This window comes from Odontesthes bonariensis, chromosome 1 (assembly GCF_027942865.1).
Source record: "Odontesthes bonariensis isolate fOdoBon6 chromosome 1, fOdoBon6.hap1, whole genome shotgun sequence".
NCBI classification, from domain to species: domain Eukaryota; kingdom Metazoa; phylum Chordata; class Actinopteri; order Atheriniformes; family Atherinopsidae; genus Odontesthes; species Odontesthes bonariensis.
The window spans coordinates 22343370-22363626 of NC_134506.1; the positions used below are offsets into that span (position 1 = coordinate 22343370).

Below are 20257 nucleotides of genomic sequence, written 5' to 3' on the forward strand. Positions count from 1 at the left end.
CAGCTCTTTGTTGTCTAATTTCAATAATTACATTAAGTTTGAAAGTAAACCGATACCTAAATCCATTAGGCTTTATGAAATCCCACGTATTTCTTACTAGAGATAACAATGTCCCATCATTCAAAATGTTTTGTGTTCAATTATTACTACAGTATAGAACCATGTTTACGTCTGAGTTTCTTGGGGAACTTTGCGCTATTACTACTATCATTCCAGCCGGGCGGAAGTTCGGTTACACCATCCGTGTGTCTGTTTCCTTTAGGAAGCATTCACAAGTAACCATTCAACAACGAACTGCATATTCAATATTGTTAGAAATTTAACTTCAGAGGGATTTGTCCTTCATTTCCAAGATGTCTCGGGGTTCCATAGAGATCCCTTTACGGGACACGGATGAGGTAAAACTTGATATTTATAGCTGATATGTTGCAGATGTTTGTAAGTGAACCTCGCTGTGATGCTAGCCGTTCATGCTAACTTGAGCTAGCGTGAGCTAATGTTCGGAGCCACTTACAGCGGCGTATTTAATGTGGCGTTGTTACGTTGGCTCGGTATAGCTGCAAGTCAGTCTGACATGTAAACTCCTGTAATGCTTTTTAAGAACATTAGCAAACGTTGCAACTGTCTGCTTAAACACGAGCTCAGGCTCTTGTGCATAGTACTGCTCCGGTATTGTGTTGTTGTCCGTCAGCGCATCAGTCCACATGAAAGTTCACAGAGGACTTTCGGACAACTTGTCTCACACAAAATTTAAAAAAAAGTTAAAAGCTGTAGCAGTATGTGTCATTGTCTTAACTTTCTGCTGCATCGTTATTCATTTAAAATATGAAGACATCATAAATCCCACCTGAATTTGATTATCGTCATCCACTGTTGTTATAATTAATCTATCACTGTAAATAATGTTATGTGATCATGTGATTTTACACTTAAGTGCTAAGCTAAAGAATTATGTGTTGCATTGCAGCATACAATGGGACTATTTATAAAGAACTATAGAGATTAGATTCTGGGCAAAAAGCACTGCAACTTAAAGTGATACTCCGGAGTAGATTCAACCTGGGGTCATTTGAACCGTGATATCCAGCCAAGTAGCCCACCTGCAGTTTTTCCGATATTGGCTGAACATCAGCTGAGTTACTGAGTTATCCCGAACAGCTTCGTACAAGGGTTAATGGATCCTGGCAGTATCTCCAAAATTACCACACTAAAATCACATGCCATGACACCAAACTTCTACAGTAGTACAAATATGGTCTGTACTCACAAAGCGATGCATTTGGAAGTTTGAAAATAGTCCAGGAGTTGATTATTATCAACACAAGCCTAATAGCTTCTCTGCAGCTAAAGCTGCGTCGACGTCACTTCTGGAGCTGGGAGCTTCAAAGTAAGATGAGGGTTGATCTACTACTGTAGACAACAAAGTATATGCTATATTCTACATGTTTTTTTTTATGAATTTTTACGTTGTAGAGTTGTGAAATTATTTTATCAATGGAGAAATTGAGCAGCCTTGCTTTGTTGTCTGCAGTAGTAGATCAACCCTCATCTTACTTTGAAGCTCCCAGATCAAGGAAGTGACGTTAACGCAGCTTTAGCTGCAGAGAAGCTATCAGGCTTGTGTTGATAATAATAAACTCCTGGACTATGTACAAACTTCCAAATGCATCGTTTTGTGAGTAGAGACCATATTTGTACTACTGTAGGAGTTTGGTGTCATGGCATGTGATTTTAGTGTAGTAATTTTGGAGATACTGCCAGGATCCATTAACCCTAGTACGAAGCTATTCGGGATAACTCAGTAACTCAGCTGATGTTCAGCCAATATCGAAAAAACTGCGGGTGGGCTACTTGGCTGGATATCACGGTTCAAATGACCCCAGGTTGAATCTACTCCGGAGTATCACTTTAATATCATTCAACATCTCTCCAAAGTAACGTAAAATTTACTTGTTAGTCTATAATGGTTGGATTTTGAAACGAAAACATCAGTCAGATAATGATTCTTTATATATATCCTATTTAAAGCCCAGTCAATGTCAAACTAGATGCTGCTTATTTTTGACAATTTGATTATTGATTTAATCGTTTTTGGCTGTATGTTGAATATCAGACAAATGAAGAGGATTTATTTCAGCTTTGCGAAATTGTATCAAAATTCGTATGTCCACAAAACGGTCAATAAGCTCTGTAACCTTTCCTAAAATACCCAAACTATTACAGGGAACGGTGATACAAAGGTCTGTCCATAAATTAAGATTCGATCAATGTGCATCACAACTTAAATCAATTGCATTTTGCAGGTCATTGAGCTTGACTTTGACCAGCTGCCAGAAGGAGACGAGGTCATCAGTATCTTGAAGCAGGAACACACACAGCTCCACATTTGGATCGCTTTGGCGGTGAGTCAGTAAAGGATCCTGTCCTTATTGATTGCTTTGTCTCTCTTCTTAAGAAATGTATCTCTGATTTCCTGAAAGGACATTTTTTTATTTTCCTGTAATCCTGAACCAACAAAACTTCAGCGACACATTGAGATAATTAACTGTTTATCCCCTGTTCATCAAACTGTCAACTAATTGTTTCATCCTCACATTTTATAGAATGAAAAGTGTTATCTTGATGAACACAATCTACATGCACACCAGAGTCATGTGCACAGTGCAAGAATTAAAGCCTGTATGCATCCTGTCTGTTTCAGCTGGAATACTACAAGCAAGGCAAAACGGAGGATTTTGTCAAGCTTTTAGAGGCTGCACGCATTGATGGAAACCTCGACTACAGGGACCACGAGAAGGACCAGATGACCTGTCTGGATACGTTGGCGGCTTACTATGTTCAGCAAGCACGTAAAGAGAAAAACAAAGATGCCAAGAAAGAGCTCATCACACAGGCCACACTGCTGTATACTATGGCAGACAAGATCATCATGTACGATCAGGTAGGGGAAATGTCTCGGAGCAGGTGATAACGAGAGCTGGTCTGGCTCTGGTATTTCTCATTTTAAGTGAATATAATATGTTGTTTCAATCAGAACCATTTGTTGGGAAGAGCCTGTTTCTGCTTGCTGGAGGGAGACAAGATGGACCAGGCTGATGCTCAGTTTCACTTTGTCCTCAACCAGTCCACCAATAACATCCCTGCTTTGCTTGGCAAGTTGAATCTAAAAGATTGAGAGAAAAAAATAATGGTTTTAACTGCTGTGCTTGACCTATTGAAATAAAATACTGTTGTTGTTAAACAGGTAAAGCCTGCATCTCCTTCAATAAAAAGGATTACAGAGGAGCACTGGCTTACTACAAGAAGGCTTTGCGTACTAACCCCGGCTGCCCAGGTAAATAATGTTGCAGTTAAACACTTCCTGTTTGCTTGATTTGTGTTACTTCTACTACATCCTCATTTAAGTCAGTATCAATATTTATTCTTTAGGGGTATAGAAAGTTGTGGTTAAAAATGTGATTTGCAGTGTAACAGTAACACTAAAAGTCAAATGTAATATATGTAAATTTATTTTTAAATTTGTTATCTTTTAAAGCAATTTGTGACTAAATAAACGTCAAATATGAACACAGTTAAGGGATACAAAGTTTTCAAATTCATTTTTTTAAATTACTATCACGGGTAGAAAATGAAATAAAGAGAGCAAAGCACGTGTTCTTTTTTCCCCCCAGAGAGACGAGTTTACATTGCTACGAAAGGAGGAAAAGCAGCTGTAGATATGTGCAGAAAAATGACAGCCGCCATAAGGCTGATGGATTAGATTCCACTTAAACTGGTCAAGTTGAGATCCTGATTATTTAAAACGCTTGTTACTGGGCTTTGTAATCATCATGCATTTATTGAACTAAACATAACCTTTTAACAGTTGATCTGCCGGCATTTGTGACATAATTAATCTGATTACAAACTAAGAAAAAGATTATTTTTGGTTATTTGGGTTCTGGTGGAGACATGAACATTGCATTGTGAGTTAAAAGCCTTCAGGAGGCTGAAAGCTCACTACTCCAATGGAAAGGGATGTGCTGGATTTAAAACACTTGACCAAAACGAGGGTGTCATTGAGAAGTGGTATAGTGTTTTTATCTCTGGTATCTTGTTTTTTTTAGTTTAAGCCAAAATCCTAACTGAAAACGAAATGTTATTATTCTTCTATTCCCCGTCTGTCAACACTCCCAAATATCTGCCGGCATGTTTCTATGACGCTGGAAGAAAATGAACGATCGTGTGAATCCGACTCCAACTGGAGTTTTAAAATGCATGTAAACATGCTTGTTAGATCAAAATCATGCGTAATTAAATACACAAAACTACAAGGCTCAAACTACGACTCCGTCAGTAATGTCACATACGAAGATGTCTTACAGTTTTTTTTCTCTCTTATTTTTTGTGTCTGTGTAGCTGAGGTGAGGCTGGGGATGGGCCACTGTTTCGTCAAACTGAACAAACTGGAGAAGGCTCGCTTGGCTTTCGGTCGAGCCCTGGAACTTAATTCGAAATGTGTGGGAGCGCTGGTTGGTTTAGCAGTTTTAGAGCTGAACAACAAAGAGGCGGACTCCATCAAGAACGGAGTGCAGCTCCTTTCACGGGCCTACACCATCGACCCAAGCAACCCCATGGTGCTTAACCACCTCGCCAACCACTTCTTCTTCAAAAAGGTACTCACTCAGTAGCCTGCTGTCCTTTGTTTATACTGAAAGAAGCCGAAATCTACAAGTCTTTTAACTGTTTGCACCTGCGTGTTCTCTGTCAGGACTACAGTAAAGTCCAGCATCTCGCCCTTCATGCGTTCCACAACACAGAAGTCGAGGCCATGCAGGCTGAGAGCTGCTATCAGTTGGCTCGCTCATTTCATGTGCAGGTAAGGTCCTAACCAACCCTGTGTACGGCTGCAGGTTGTTTCCCAGAGTTTTTACTTCATGTTAACAGTATTTCTGTGTTTTGTTTTTTTTCCTCCTTTCTTCAGGAGGACTACGACCAGGCATTTCAGTATTACTACCAGGCCACTCAGTTCGCCTCATCCACCTTTGTGCTGCCCTTCTTTGGTCTGGGACAGATGTATGTGTATCGAAGAGACAAGGAGAACGCGGCACAGTGCTTTGAAAAGGTTTTGAAGGCCTACCCCAACAACTACGAAACCATGAAAATCCTGGGGTCACTTTATGCAACGTCTGACGATCAGGAGAAGAGAGACATTGCAAAAGTAGGTTTCACGTGTATCCTCGTTTCATCACGTAAGATCGTGCCAGATTTTTGAGAAATCCATTAAATTGTGTAGGGCTGCTCGATTATGGAAAAAAATCATAATCACGATTATTTTGGTCAATATTGAAATCACGATTATGTAACACGATTATTTCACATGACTTTGGGAACTTTGGATTTATTGAAAAGACACCTTTCAACAATTCTTAAAAAAAAAAAAAACTGACATTTGTTGCACTTTTTGAATTATCAAAATAAATAATATAACAGATATTCAAATAAAAGTATTAGACTAAAAATGATAACCTCAAATAAATAAGATCAACAATAAAGTGCACTTCCACAATCTTCCAAGTTAAACAAATTTCTCAGAGCAACTCTCGAGAAATGGTGTCGAGATGGCAAAGCATAGCGCTTATCCAACATATGGACCATTTTCTTGAATCCAACATTGTCAACTGTGCTAGTGGGGCGCATATCTTTAGCTAAGTGAAAGGCAACGGAATCTGTTATCATTTTGTGCCTTTCCGAATTCAACGGATAGGGTGTTGCGCTGTAGAGTGTGTCTGTTATGGATGTCTGGGTTGAGGGGGTTGTGGATGGCTTTTTCTGTTTCTTTATTAAATTGTCATGGGTCACTCGGTGTTTAGCTTTCAAGTGGTTGAACAAATTCGTAGTGTTCCCTTGCGTTGCAGCCACTACCATATAGCAAATCTTGCACGTAGCATGTTTCTGCTTGTCGTCAGATTCCTCGAAGCCAAACTGTTCCCAGACAACGGAGTTGGTTTTCCCTTTTTTGCTCACGAAACGCTGCTGTGCCTGGCCTCCTTCTGCCATCTTTACTCGCGCTGAGTTTTTATTCCGGCGGATGATGCACGACCTGCCTTCCTCTGGCTGAGAGAGTTTGAGGCTTCGGGAGGGGCGGATGTGCGCATGCGCGTGTCATTCAGAACGCAAGATACGAGTTCTTGCAAAACAGAACTTAATACCAACTTAAAAATAATCGTTTTTTCTCGATTGTATTATTTTGGTGATCGTTGGGAGCCCAAATCGAAATTGAAATTCAATTAATTGCCCAGCCCTAAAATTGTGTTTTTTGTAGTAATTGTCAAATGAACGTGTGTTCTTTTTTATGTTTCAAGGGCCACTTAAAGAAGGTAACGGAGCAGTACCCCGACGATGTGGAAGCGTGGATCGAGCTGGCTCAGATCCTGGAGCAGACGGACATCCAAGGGGCGCTGTCAGCTTACGGCACAGCCACCCGCATCCTGCAGGAGAAGGTGCAGGCCGACGTCCCCCCCGAGATCCTCAACAACCTGGGGGCTCTGCACTTCAGACTGGGCAACCTGGGGGAAGCAAAGGTAGCAGACGACACCCAGTCTGACGATTTCTGCCCGCCATATGTTGAGCGTGACGCGGATCGAATCCATTTTTTTACAGAATATTTTTAACGATCACAAAGTGTGCAGAACTTCACCTAAACACTGGTGCTGTTTCAACGTCGTCTCCCCTACAGAAATATTTTCTAGCATCCCTGGACCGAGCCAAAGCCGAGGGAGAGCACGACGAGCATTACTACAATGCCATTTCTGTCACCACCTCCTACAACCTTGCCCGTTTGTACGAGGCCATGTGTGAATTCCACGAGGCTGAGAAACTCTACAAAAACATCCTGAGAGAGCATCCTAACTATGTGGACTGTAAGCATGCAGCATTATGCAATGATTGAGTGAGACCACGAGGAGGAGTGTGCTCTGCTAAAAGGAAAATAAATGTTTTATTTGTTTTTTGAACGACAGGTTATTTGCGTCTTGGAGCGATGGCTCGCGACAAAGGCAACTTCTACGAAGCCTCCGATTGGTTCAAAGAAGCCCTGCAGATTAATCAGGTACAACCTGCCAGCGTGTGTCAGTGTCATATCAGCCTGAAGCCAAACTCATCCACATTATCTGGCGCTACTTCTGTTTGACGCAGGATCACCCGGACGCCTGGTCCTTGATAGGAAACCTTCACTTGGCCAAACAGGAATGGGGGCCGGGTCAGAAGAAGTTTGAGCGCATCCTGAAACAGCCGTCCACGCAGAACGACACTTACTCCATGCTGGCTCTGGGTAACGTGTGGCTACAGACTCTGCACCAGCCCACCAGGGACCGGGAAAAGGTGCGGATACGTTTTAGTTATTTTAAACTTTTCTCAACTGGCGCAACACAAAAATACGACCTCAAATATTATCTCATTTTTTACGCATTTCATGAGATTGAGAATTCATAACTAAGAAATGAGGAAAATACTACACATGTTAGTGCGATTACTGAGGAAAATGATCCAGTGTTGAATATCTGAGAGTGACGAACAGGGAAGCCTCTCAGATTAGCATCAATTTTAAGTTAATTTAGTTTTCCACTGACTGACATGTCACGTCGGATCGGTATAATCTATATTGTTTTGTTATTTCCTTTTCTCTACCTTTAGGACTTCTCTGAAGGATGTTTGAGGTCCATTTTATGCAGAACACGTGACATAATCAGTAATCCACTGAGTTAATTCGCATAGATACATGCGGGTCTCTCAAAGTTTAAGCAGCCTCATATGCATTGATACACAGTATCACTTCTAATATCAGTAGGTGCACATTCCATTTCAGGCAAGGTGGGATTGGAAGGAAATCCTGAGTTGATATTGTTTTTAATTGTAGGTGAAGTGAAATAATAACAATTCTTAAATAAATTAACAGTTTTTTTTTTCCATCTCCACAGGAAAAGAGACACCAGGACCGAGCCCTGGCGATTTACAAACAAGTCCTGCGAAACGATGCCAAGAACCTCTATGCTGCTAATGGCATCGGTACATTCAAGCTTCAGTCCATTTTGTTGTCCTTCTGTAGGTTTAACGCGATCTAAACAATAAACTGTCTGTCCAGGTGCCGTGCTCGCTCATAAGGGATATTACCGCGAGGCGCGTGACGTGTTTGCGCAAGTGAGGGAGGCCACAGCAGACATCAGCGACGTCTGGCTTAATCTGGCTCACATCTACGTGGAACAGAAGCAGTACATCAGCGCTGTGCAGATGGTAAGGACAAACCTCTTAAAATGTTTGTTTTTGTTCAGTTTTTCTTTTTCTTTTTCCCGTTTCGGTTCAGTTGACTGTTTTTGTTTGTTTGTTTTTCTCCCCATGTGGCCTTATAGTACGAAAACTGCCTGAAGAAATTTTATAAATACCAGAACACGGAGGTGCTGCTGTACCTCGCAAGAGCTCTCTTCAAATGTGGGAAACTCCAAGAGTGCAAGCAGATGCTGCTGAAGGTAACGTGGGGACAAATGAACAGCTTTAGTGTTACTCTACAACAGGGGTCAGCAACCTTTGTGACATGGAGTGCCAGTTTGAAATTTTCTTCTCGACGAGTGTGCCACTATCCACTATAACGCAAAGTTCAATTATGACACGAGATACAAAAAGATTTCCAACATACCTGGAATTTTATTCCATCCATATGTAGCACATCCGATCGCATTTTTAAAGACATGTTTCTGTTATTAACTCAAGTTTTCAAAAAGAGCATCGGAGCAACTGAGCAAAGCTTCCCATGCTTTGCAATGCAATGTGCAATGTGATAGTTTGCTTCTGTCCCGTGATTTTGAACAGAAGTAAAAACTTTTAGGGAGCTAGCTTGTTTGTCACATTTGGTTACAGCACGTTTGATTGACTCTGCTTTGTCTGCTTGGTCTTTGAAAGTCTTCTCGTGCTTTGTCTCAAAATGCTGCTGAACACTTGACGTTTGGCACACAACATTCTCACTACATGAAGTGCACACGGCACCGTCTTTCAAAAATACAAAACCAAACTCATGTGTCCATGAAGACTGGAATGCCCTAGTTTTTTGCAGCCGGCGTTGCCATTGTTGACATCTGTAATGCTCTCTGGGAATGTGGGCGGCTACATCGCTGCTGGCATTGTGGGCGGGTCCGTCACTCACACCTAAGAAATCAGGCCACACATAAAACGCTGATTGTCATAACACTGAGAGGTGCCAGCGTGCCAATGTCACGAGTGCCAAAGGTTGCCGACCCCTGCTCTACAACATAAGATAATATAACGTTGTCTTTCGTGCTCATCAAGGCCCGTCACGTGGCCCCCAGTGACACGGTGCTGATGTTCAACGTGGCCCTGGTGCTTCAGAGACTGGCCACTCTTGTGCTGAAAGATGAGAAGAGCAACTTGAAGGCTGTGCTCAGTGCTGTCAAAGAGCTTGAACTGGCTCACAGGTAGTGATATGATTTATAGCCCAGCCTCCCAGTCTGTTCCACAGTCTGTTTACTGTCTAAACCTGGAGTTTCCTCCTCCTCTCACCCTTCCTCTCCTCCTCCTCACACAGGTATTTCAGTTACCTCAGCAAGGCTGGAGACAAGATGAGGTTTGACCTCGCTCTTGCTGCATCTGAGGCCAGGTCAGACTCAATTTATTGATGTTAAAATGAGTTACACAATGTTTTTTGTTCCATGCTACGAACAGTGATCCTTATGTTTCAAGTAATATTGTTTGGCAGAGATCTCGTAGTTGAAAGCTCTGGTCTCTGACAGCAGCTCCCTCTATTTTAGTTTCATCAGCAGACACCACGGATAATTGCCAGCAATTAGATTCTTGTTTACTTTTAATTACATGGAGTTGTGTTCATTTGTGTTGCGATCTAACTGTGGCTGTCGGCGTGTTGTGGGAATCCAGGCAGTGCTCCGATCTGCTGAGTCAGGCTCAGTACCATGTGGCCAGAGCCAGAAAGCAGGATGAAGAGGAGAAGGAGCTTCGTGCCAAACAAGAACAGGAGAGGGACCTGCTGCGCCAGCAGATGTTAAAAGAACGGGTAACTATGGTCTTACTATCCAAAAAGGGGGTTTTGTGGCGATTCGCCACGATTGCATGAAATCTGGTTTAGATTCAGATTTCTCTCCCAACAATCACAAGTTTCACATTCAATGATGAGTTTGCTTCCCCCACAATCATCCTGTAGGAGGAAAAACGAAGCAGAGAGGCGGTGGAGCAGAAGAAGCTCCTGGAGCAGAGAGCTTTGTTTGTGGAGAAGACCAAAAGCCTGCTCACCTTCGCCGAGGGATCAAAGGAAGGCGCCAAAGAAAAAAAGAAGGGAGGTGGTGGAGGACGTGTGAGTGTCGGCAGACTCAGAAACAGTCTTTTTATTACAGATCGACCCATAGTGCATCAACAACAACAACATGCCTTTTTTTTTTGTTTACATTTAAGCGTAAGAAAGGTGACATGGATGAGTTTGTTAACGACGACTCTGATGAGGACCTGCCGTTGAAGAAGAAGAAGAAGAGAAAGGGCAGCGCCAGTGGCAGCGACCAGGAGGAGACTGAAGACGGAGAGAAGAAAAAGAAGAGGAGGAGGTGAGGTTGCTGCTACATGTAATAAACACTTTCTTTTGTGTTGACTGCAGGTTTAAGCTAGATCTGTGGATCAAACTCTGTGTTTCAGACCTACAAAAGGAGATGACAGCGATGACGAGGAAGGAGCTCCCCGTCAAAAGAAACAGCGCAAACCCAAAGAGGGACGCAAAAGGATTGAAAAGGTACTTTTGTGGTCTTAAACGTTAATTAGCTCTCCCATCATGATTTGTCTTCTTAAAATTAGGGCTGGGCAACGATTCAAATGTTTCATCTAATTAATCACATTTGTACGCAAAATCCAAAAATGAATTCAAAAGTAGTGTATAACTTTTAGCATTTAGTTTTATTTTAAATGTGCTGCCATATGAAAGTGCCATAACATTTGTTGTGCAAACACACTTTTAACATCAGCATTTTTATGTAGAAGCCTCGCTCCACTGCCTGTTTGACTTGCTGGTATCAGTTGTGTGTTTTGCCTTTAAGTGATATTTTAGACTGGAACTACTTCGGTGAGAAGACAATTCAACTTGGCTGTGTTTACAGATGACTTTGGTTCTGTCGACTCCGCCGTCTGGAAGAACTTTAAAATGAAAATGGCCGTGTAAAAGTTCCGTACCCTTCTCCATGTTTGGTGGATCCGCCGATTACGTTCTTTTCCGGTTCCGCAGCAGACAGCAACAGACTTTTACAAAATAAAAGCCTGTGAGCAACAGAGTTTTACAATGATAAAATAAATAATAAAACCTGCGCCAATGCGTGATAAAATATTTGTCGACGTTAAACAATTAACGAGTTAACTCGCCCAGCCCTACTTAAAATCCTTCTAAAATTCACTCTGGTCTAGTTAAGAGAAATAAACATCTTTTTCTTTTTAGCCCCAGCCTGAGCGTCTGCCGCCATCTTTTAAAGGAAAGATTAAATCTAAGGCCATCATCTCCTCATCCGAGTCCTCTTCAGATGAGGATGGACTGAAAATAGCAGAAGACAGGTAAGAGCTTAAAGTGAGAATTTACCCTGAACTGAAAACATACACACATTTCGACAAAATGATCACACGTGCACCTTGTTCATACAGACAACAAAGGGACAGCGACTCAGGATCTGACGACGAGGGCGCCCACAGGAAGCGCATTGCATCTGACAGCGACTCAGATGGCGGAAGGAACCGCTCCGCCAGTGAGGCGGGCAGCCCTCGGCGCTCCGCTGGCTCGGACGAGTCCGGCAGCGACCGTCCAGTAAAGAAGAGGAGAGTGCAGCGGCAGTCCGACTCGGAACAGTCAGACAACGAGAGCAAGAGGAGTCGGTCAGGATCAGATGACGAGTCGAGGGCGGGTTCACCAGCACCAGTAGCGTCAGACAGAGGATCTGAGGCCGGCTCAGAAAACGAGCGCTCCCCACGCCACTCCGACAACGGTTCGGAACAAGGTTCCAACAACGAGGACGACGACAGTGATTAAATCTTAGAAATCACTCGGACTCATAATCCTGAAAAACAATGATTTATTTCTTTTTTTTCTTTCCTTTTGTATGTACCATCAAGAGGCATTTCAGTCTGTTTGGGGTTCAAAATAGTTTAGATCAGTGTTTTTCTTCATGGGGTCATTTGTGTAATTGAACTACCTTTTTGAAGACTTTTTGTTAAAATGGAGTTTGAAGTGTAAAAAACTGTTTTCTCAGATGGACTAATGAGAACTGAAAACCCAAAAGTGGGAATATGCTTCAATGAAATTAAAAGCATTCATGAACTGCTTAAACTGCTTCAGTCACTCGATTAAAATCCACAATGTCACTTTGATACACAATCTACTCATGTCTGACACAGACATGAGTAATGCCCAAAGTAAAAAAAAAAAAAAAAAAAAAAACATTTAGGAGAAAAGTTAGATGTTAAACTTTATTCAAGATTGATCTGTAGTTGTACACTCGACTTAACATTACAGTGACATCTCTAAAGATTGAAGTGTACACATACAGTACATTCTCTGCAATTTTATGAAGATAAAAAGACCATTTAAGACCGACAAATATTGCAAACAGATGTATAATTTCCACAAGTGGTTGACGACCGCAGCAAAGTAAACTGAGCTTTGGCCGTTTCAATGTCAAAAAAACCAAGACATTCAAGTATAGTCAGAGATACAGAAGAGGTATATCCATGAATTGATAAATTAAAAAAGGCCACAGATTCATTCCTAATAGCACAAAACACTACATTAAAAAATATCTTGATTTAACTAAATGGGCAACTGAATCAATGTGCACGAAAAAAAAAAAAAAAAAAAAAATGGCCTCAACTGTTAAATCAAGAATTTTAAAAGTTTAGAGAAAAATCGTCAAATTTTCAGGCGAATGAAACCCCATCAGCATCAAACTGCAACAGCTAAAACAAATCAGACTAGATTTTTTCACCATTGCAACGACTCATAATGTTGAGCAAAAGTGCGTCTACAAACTGATTTACAAATGCAGCTAAAACGAGAAAAGTTTTGGTCATTTGTTCTTTTCTCCTGTAAACAGTTCAAGGAAATCATCGTGGCAGCACTTGGTGACTTCTACCAGAAGTTAAAGGTGATTAAAAGTGGATCGCGTTCGGATGCGTTTCCCTGCTTACTGTTCAAACATAACCCGAAGATGACTGAAATGTAGGAAAACATCTGCGGCAGGACATCGAATTGGATTGAAAGTGAGTCACTCCAATACAGTAAGATGTTGATGCTGGCTTGATTTGGCAAAACATTTCATGGTGGAATAAACTGTAACAGTTGTGACATGAGAGATAAAGAGACAAAGTACATATGATGATACAACAACCAAAAAAAAGAAAAAAAAAAAAGTTCACTCATTGCATCCTGATAACATGGCTTTGGCCCATTCTTAATAATCTTCATCCTCTGACTCCTCTTCCTCTGCAGTCTCCAGCCAGGTCAGCCACTGGTTCACCTGGAAAAGAAACACAGAACCTCCATTTATGAACAACAGATTATGGGAAAGCTTTTTAAAGAGGAGCAAAATCTACAAAAGCTGTCGTCCAACACGAAACGCAGAAAAACTAAAAGAATTACCTGAAATAATGCTTTGCCCTTCCCGGGATACTCTTGGGTGACGTCTTCTTTCCATGAGAGGAAGGCTTCTTCTTCAATTATCTCCATGTCATACAGGTTCACAAAGTAGCGCAGCAGCATGCCTACAACAAAGAAAAACGGACATAAAACACCAAAAGCTACCACGTGACAATAATTAATGCAAAAATAAATATATATTTTAAAAAAAGCACCTTTGGGGAATCCCTTGGCATTGCAGTGCACCTGCAGAGCGTACAGCGCTCCGACTTGCAGGTCAACGTGATCGTGGAGGAACTTCTGCATCACAGGCTTGAAAGACAACAACAGCTTCTTCTCTTCATCCAGCTGCTCTTTGCTGGGAGTTGCAAACTGCTCTTCGTCGTCCTCTGGGTTAATTTCATAAGCAATGAACTGCAGGAAGCTGGGAGACAAGAGGACAGTGAACACCACTGCAAAAGGTTTCTGTCTAAAATGCTCAGTGATGCGTTAGATGAACACAATAGGAGGCTGCTGATAAAAGGCAACCGCTTCATCAGCAGAATGACTCAGTCAGGCGGACTGTTCACTGCGGTACCTGGTCACAAGGATGTTGACAAAGCCTCGGTCGGTGTGGAGTTTAGGAGAGATGTTGTCCTTGATCCACTTGTAGATGGACTGTGGGGAGGGATCTACTTTGATCTGCTTCAGCAGCTCCTTCTCTAGTTTCATCAGTGGGAACAAAAAGCTGAGGCCTTTGCCCTCCAGAATCTCCAGCATCCTGTCCTTGTTCTGGTCAATTTCTGACAAGAGTGTAAATAACAACCAATCAGAAGGAGCACGAGACTTTCTGTAAACTACTTCAAACCAAATCTTGCTCTTAACAAATCAAAATCGACACAGTGTAGAGTCATGGTCAAGAAGGACGTACCAGGCAGCATCTTCTGCATGTTGACCTTGCTCTGCTGGAACAGGTCGCTCAGCCACTCGCGGTCCTTCAGTTTGACCATCTGCTGCAGGCAGAGCAGGAACAGTGGGAAATGTGCCCCGTCCTCCAGCTGATGGGCCAAATCACCAATGCTGACCAGGTCAGCAACTATAGCTCGTGCTGCAAACTGAGCCAGGTAAGACTTCACAAGAGGGATCTCTTCCTCAATCTTGGGACACTGGTCGAGAACACCCAGCACAGCCTAGAGAAACAGCATGAACATGCTAAATGCTGGAGAACTGCTCCACGTTTAGATGGTGAAGTGTGCACTTAATACACTGATCATTTTAAAAGTTACTCACCTGCATTAGATTTTCGCCTGTGATTATCCCCTCGGCGTAGAGCGCGTGGAAAAGGTTGCTTGCATGCTCCTTATCTTCATCTGAACGATCGAGGGAGTAGACAATGATCTTGTTCAGCATCTCACTCAGAAAGTGCTTGGGAGGTTTCATCTCCCGCACAGCGTTCACTGCTTCATCGATGTTGCCGCTGTTCAGGTAGTCTGCCACTAGTGTTTCCTGAAACAAGACAATCCCCCCCCACATGCCGTCAGATTTGGTATGCTAGACAAGCGACAGAAACAGAAGAGGAAGTGTGCGCCACAGGAACTTACTGTCATTTTACGCAGCTCTTCCTTTGTAGGTGGAGCTTTTTTATTGGGCTTTGCAGGTTTTTCTTGAATAGGAGGAGGATTGGTTTTGAGGCCAAGCTGTAGGACAACAGAGAAAGTAAAGTGAGAATGTGCAACTGCTACATCAGCTCAATATATTTGTTTTCAAGTTGTGAATAAGTTACCTGTCCTATAGGGGAACCATTTTGAGGAACCATAGTCATCTGTGGCTGCAGTTTTGGCACTTGGTTTTTATTTAAGATGAAGGACTGTGCTGGCCTCAGGCTGATCTAAACACAGCAAAGACACCAAGTTTATTACTTTGTTATACTGTTACATTACTACTTCAGCTTTTTAAACTGAAAAGTATTTCAACCCCAGTTTAGATAGTGGTAGTGACGAAGGTAAATGTCAGTGTAAGTGATCGTACCTCATCAGCATTCATTTTCCCCTTCTTGCTGAACCTGGGAGCCATATCCTTTGACTGCATCTGGACCGAGTGATTCTGCTTATGGCTGAAAACTGGTGAATTCTGCCCCTTTAAGATGGTTCATACAAGAGTCAATGAAACATGCAGAATATCAACAGGGAAGAAAAAAAAACAAAACACCAAACCATTGCATTTACCTGGTTTGGTTTTACGAACGTCTTGCTTCCTGCTTCAAACTGAGGCTGATGTGAGCTGTTGCCATTTCCAATATGGCCATTGTAGAGCGGCGTGGTACGATGACGACCCATGGTCGGAGAGTAGTGGTCCTGAATTACTCCTGGACCAGTTCCAATGCCAATCCCTATCGACACATAACACCGAGTCATGAAAACGCTCCCGAGATCAATTCAGGAAGTCGCAAAACGTTATTGGACGAAAAAGCTCTACCGCACCTGGCATTTGTCCAAACATGTCAGCGAGCCCACCGAGAGGTTCCCTGTCAAACTTCATCTTTGTTGGCAGGAAGGAGGTGTTGTCCATGAAGAAGTCATTCCTCATATCATTTGAAGGTGGAATAAAAACACCCAAATCCTGCAAAGCCCAGAGACTGTAGTTAAGACTACGGACTGCTTGACTTCAGTTCTTATGGGTCTGTGGTAAATGGAGAAAGTAAACTTACTCTCACTGCCTCCTGGCGAACTTGGCTGATGGTCTTCGGCCCGTTGTCGATATAAGCTTTGCGAGGAACCCAGTTGTTATCTCGCAGCTCCACGGTGTTCTGCAGAAGGAAGCGAATCCTGGCTGGCAGTTCCTTGTTGCTCGCCAAGGATCGCATGCGGCTAAAGTACTGATCTATCAAAGACTGGACGGAAAACCCATTCGTCATTTGAAAGTGCAAAAATATTTCAGATGTACAATATTGATTACTTATCCTGTTTGCTTCTGCATACTGACCTTAGCCTTATCATGATCAATTTTAGGTCCCACTGTTTTCATTATCTGACAGAGGCATTCCAAATCTTCACCCATATCCTTGAGTTGAACTCTCTTCTTCTTTTCCAGAAGCTGAAAAAGAAACACATTTTATTTAATCTTGTTTACAACGATTTTTGGATCAACTGTCCAATTCTGGGACCACACAAACACACATTTCCATGTAAAAAGTTAGCTGAAAGAACTTACTGTTTTGATGCACTTATGAAGGATGGATTCATGGATGAGATTGAGTTTGCCAAGTTCACCAATGAATTTGATGTTTCCAAGCATCTTGAGTTTTGCAATACCACGCTGCTCCTCCTCCTCAGAGGTGAGTGGGCCATCAGTTTTGTCAAAGACTGTGGCCAAACGAGAAAACGAGGAAAATTGGAGCAAAACTTAACAGAATTTCTTAATGGACCACAGGTATCAAAAACGATACACTCACGGTCAACATTCCTGGCACGGTTCTCAAATTCATCTTGAAGCTTGGATATCAGAAGCCGTCTGAAGGTCTGGAATAAGTCAAAGTAAAGACAAATTGATATTGCAGAAAAAAACCCCACATTAAATAAAAAAGTAGTGTTATGGTTTATCGTTTAAAATTAACTTACAGTATTCTGCTTTTGTGTTGCTAGACTTTCTGATGGGTCCTCAAAGTTTGGTGCATCCTCTGCCAGGCGAAGACACAGTTGCGCATAAAGCTGGCTGTACTTGGGCTCTTCAAGGGCTTTGTCAACAATCTACAAAGGGGGGGAGCAACAAATGAATAGGCTGTCTGAATACATTACAGGACAACTCTGAGAACAAAGACAAGAATACTCACCAACAAGATGATTCCTTTTAAGACATGTTTTGAATCTACACCCACATTGAGGAGCTCCAGGCATAGTTTGTCAAACTTTTCAGGAGTCAACTTGTTAAGTATGCTAATGAAGAGGAGAAAGACATGAGGTCAAAACCACAATTTGTATGACACTACTCCAACAATCTCTCCTGGTAATTTTAGACCCAAACAATAAACTGAAGTTTTTTTTAAAACGATCATAATTTGAGAGTTTGAATGGAAACTTACCCTCTCACTTTCCTGAAAATTGAATCATTTTGCCCTTTCTCGTTGGAGGAGTTGGCATCTCGTCTAGTGCTTCGAGAAGGTACCCATTTCTGAACGTTGGGACCTGGGGTTTTCCCCAGGAACTCGCTGTTATGGACAAAACATCGTCAGTGTCACAATATCTGCAACATCTCCATAAACTTTGCGATGTGCTGGCAAAGCTGACAACAAGCCTAGTTGCTGTGTATTAACAACACTATTCATCTTAAGTGCTGAAATGTGAAACTAATTACTTTATTTAAACCTCAGCAGTATCTGGGTGAGAAGTCATACTGTTAAATGGGGCTGACAAATCCATTCAGAGTGGACAACACGTACTGATGGGAACACCTTTGCATAATTCACAAGTTAAGATATATATATATATATATATTTTTTTTTAAAAGGGAAAATTACCCGTTGCAGAACGTCTTGGGATAGTGCTGGAGTGCACCCCCACCTCCCCCCTCTACACTGTGAGACACAAAAGTTAACTTTACTTTACATATTCGAGTCATTTAAGACATTTGAGTTCTAGTGTTTAGGTTGAGCTCTTAAAGAGGGACTTGTGTGTGAAAATGCTGACTGTTGTGGGTATGCTGAATACCTGAAACGAGAAGGTCCCCCTGGTGCAACGACACTCTCCACTTTGGCGGCTTGACAAAGAAAATCTGAAAAGAATCGAGTTCTAGGTGTGGGGCAGGAAAGAGCGACCTGGAGGGGAGAGACAAGTACACGGTAACGAGTTGGCCAGCGATAAACAAAAACAGAAAGTGGAGACAAACACATTCACGTGTATCGTTTTATTAATGACATGATAGCAACCGAATAGGTCCGTTTTTTTTTACTAAGCATTTAGTGGATTTTCACCGAATAGTTCAGCGCATGAGAGGCGACACGTGCCTGTGTGAGCGAGCGCTAGCATATTAGCTTAGCACGTAGCCAGCCACAAAACACGATTACGTGTCAACGCCCGATTCCCAGCGGCTGCGACATTCGCTAATCTAAATCTCCATTTTTTCCCCTAGTGCTCCTAAACATAAATCACCTTCAACTGGAAATCACGTAATCTCAGTGACCCAGTTAAACCTCACACCAATCACGGATGGCCGCTCAACAGGAAACGCCGTCGGCAAAATACCTCAAATACTTTGACTGAATTAAGGAGATTTGATTTAAATCCCAGTGATCGTTATTGACGTGATACAGTACGGCTTTCTGCTACTTGCAAATGCTGGTTTCTGGCTAATATACTCAACTGTTGAGATTTATCGTGATAAAAAACGGTTAGATGAGGTAAAACCTCGTCTTCGTCACCGTGTTCGTTCTTTAGTTCGAGGAAATCTTCAGGAAACAAAGATCTTAAAGATTTCTGTGGCAAATCAAGTCAAGAAGGGGAGTCACATCAGCTGGTTTTATGAGGTCTTTGTTCAGACACCGGATGTCCACATCGCGACATCTTGGGGAAAGGGGGGGTGGGGGTTTGTTCTCGAGGCCGCCGGTAAGCTAACAGCTAAAAAGCTATAAACATCTCCCGATACCCACATCGACTTCACCACTACGCTAAACAAGCACGACACGGAGTTCAACGAAGAGAACAACAGATTAAAAAAAAAACAAACAATAACTTTGTAGTATTTTTTCCGCTTCGTTAACTGAAAAAAACCTCGACGAACTTCCTACTAGACCCGTTGGTTAGCTAACGTTAGCTAGCCCAGCAAAACACGGACATATCTTACCTTTACAAAAGGAACGTCAGCGTAATAGTTGGTTCGTCAACCAAAAGATAAAAGATAAAAACAGATTTGGAACAAAAAAATTAAAGAATAGGTGATGACACCACTGAGTCTTGTATTGTTATAGGATCAGACACACGTAGGCTGAGATGTGTCCACCGCGACGAAGGACTGCTGACTGTTCTTGTACGTCATTTGAACGCCGGTATTTGTATGGGGGGGGGCTGTCTCCAACGTCATCTACGCCGACAACGTAACGTGCAGTCAAGTCGGAAAATTTCGCAACTCAATTATTTCTCAATCCTGTCCGAACAGGTAGAGTTGATTCTTTTACACGTTGTTCGGAGGACAAATCAACAATTACCGAGCAAGTAACAGGAACTGGGAGTTCAGTAGTAATACATCACACATACGTACATTCAAACCAAGCCTAAAGTACTTATTTGAATACTTGGACGACTTTTAGGAACAAATATTCAATATGCATATAACTTTGATAATCATACAAAATAAGATTAGGGAACTTATTTACAGACATCCTGCAGACCTATATATGCCTGTTAATTTATTAGAAGTGAGGGGAAAAGTTTACAAATTAATTAATAAATGATTAACTCATTGTCATAAAGAGGAGGTTGTCTGATGGTGCTGTACACCAGCAGATATTGGAGTAAGACCGGGTTTTGGATGTTTTAATTATTGTCTTACATAAACTATCGGAGGGCTGTGGGTAAAGTAAGAGCACGAGGACAACTCTCACCTCTTACATATCACTCCCCCAATCTTAAT

The 20257-nt window shown here is 42.0% G+C and overlaps 2 protein-coding genes across 2 annotated transcripts; one reads left to right on the forward strand and one right to left on the reverse strand.

Annotated features, from left to right (window-relative positions):
• Positions 1–245: 245 nt before the first annotated feature.
• On the forward strand, positions 246–12463 carry ctr9 (CTR9 component of Paf1/RNA polymerase II complex). Its single transcript, XM_075460434.1, has 23 exons — positions 246–398; positions 2304–2402; positions 2702–2941; positions 3035–3152; positions 3245–3334; positions 4399–4655; positions 4751–4858; positions 4964–5200; positions 6345–6563; positions 6719–6902; positions 7002–7090; positions 7177–7362; positions 7959–8046; positions 8123–8271; positions 8388–8504; positions 9319–9464; positions 9575–9646; positions 9922–10057; positions 10205–10354; positions 10453–10598; positions 10687–10780; positions 11474–11586; positions 11674–12463. The coding sequence occupies exons 1-23, from the start codon at positions 354–356 to the stop codon at positions 12053–12055; spliced, it is 3465 nt and encodes a 1154-aa protein (XP_075316549.1). The 5' UTR covers positions 246–353; the 3' UTR covers positions 12056–12463.
• A 15-nt stretch (positions 12464–12478) lies between these two features.
• On the reverse strand, positions 12479–18445 carry eif4g2a (eukaryotic translation initiation factor 4, gamma 2a). The gene is made up of 19 exons (XM_075460446.1): positions 18340–18445; positions 17715–17840; positions 17466–17568; positions 17254–17382; positions 17088–17154; positions 16847–16998; positions 16619–16729; positions 16344–16526; positions 16117–16255; positions 15862–16025; positions 15665–15772; positions 15420–15524; positions 15238–15333; positions 14927–15142; positions 14568–14826; positions 14235–14439; positions 13873–14081; positions 13661–13782; positions 12479–13538 (listed from the first exon to the last, which is right to left on the reverse strand). The coding sequence occupies exons 6-19, from the start codon at positions 16928–16930 to the stop codon at positions 13473–13475; spliced, it is 2067 nt and encodes a 688-aa protein (XP_075316561.1). The 5' UTR covers positions 16931–16998; positions 17088–17154; positions 17254–17382; positions 17466–17568; positions 17715–17840; positions 18340–18445; the 3' UTR covers positions 12479–13472.
• Positions 18446–20257: the final 1812 nt, after the last annotated feature.

Coding starts and splice junctions, on each gene's coding strand:
- ctr9 (XM_075460434.1), top strand. CDS start 354: ATGTCTCGGGGTTCCATAGAGATCCCTTTACGGGACACGGATGAG. Junction 3,153..3,244: donor TAACATCCCTGCTTTGCTTG/GCAAGTTGAATC, acceptor GTTGTTAAACAG/GTAAAGCCTGCATCTCCTTC. Junction 6,564..6,718: donor GCAACCTGGGGGAAGCAAAG/GTAGCAGACGAC, acceptor TCTCCCCTACAG/AAATATTTTCTAGCATCCCT.
- eif4g2a (XM_075460446.1), bottom strand. CDS start 16,930: ATGCTTGGAAACATCAAATTCATTGGTGAACTTGGCAAACTCAATCTC. Junction 15,773..15,861: donor CGTTCGTAAAACCAAACCAG/GTAAATGCAATG, acceptor ACCATCTTAAAG/GGGCAGAATTCACCAGTTTT. Junction 15,143..15,237: donor AAGAGCTGCGTAAAATGACA/GTAAGTTCCTGT, acceptor GTCTTGTTTCAG/GAAACACTAGTGGCAGACTA.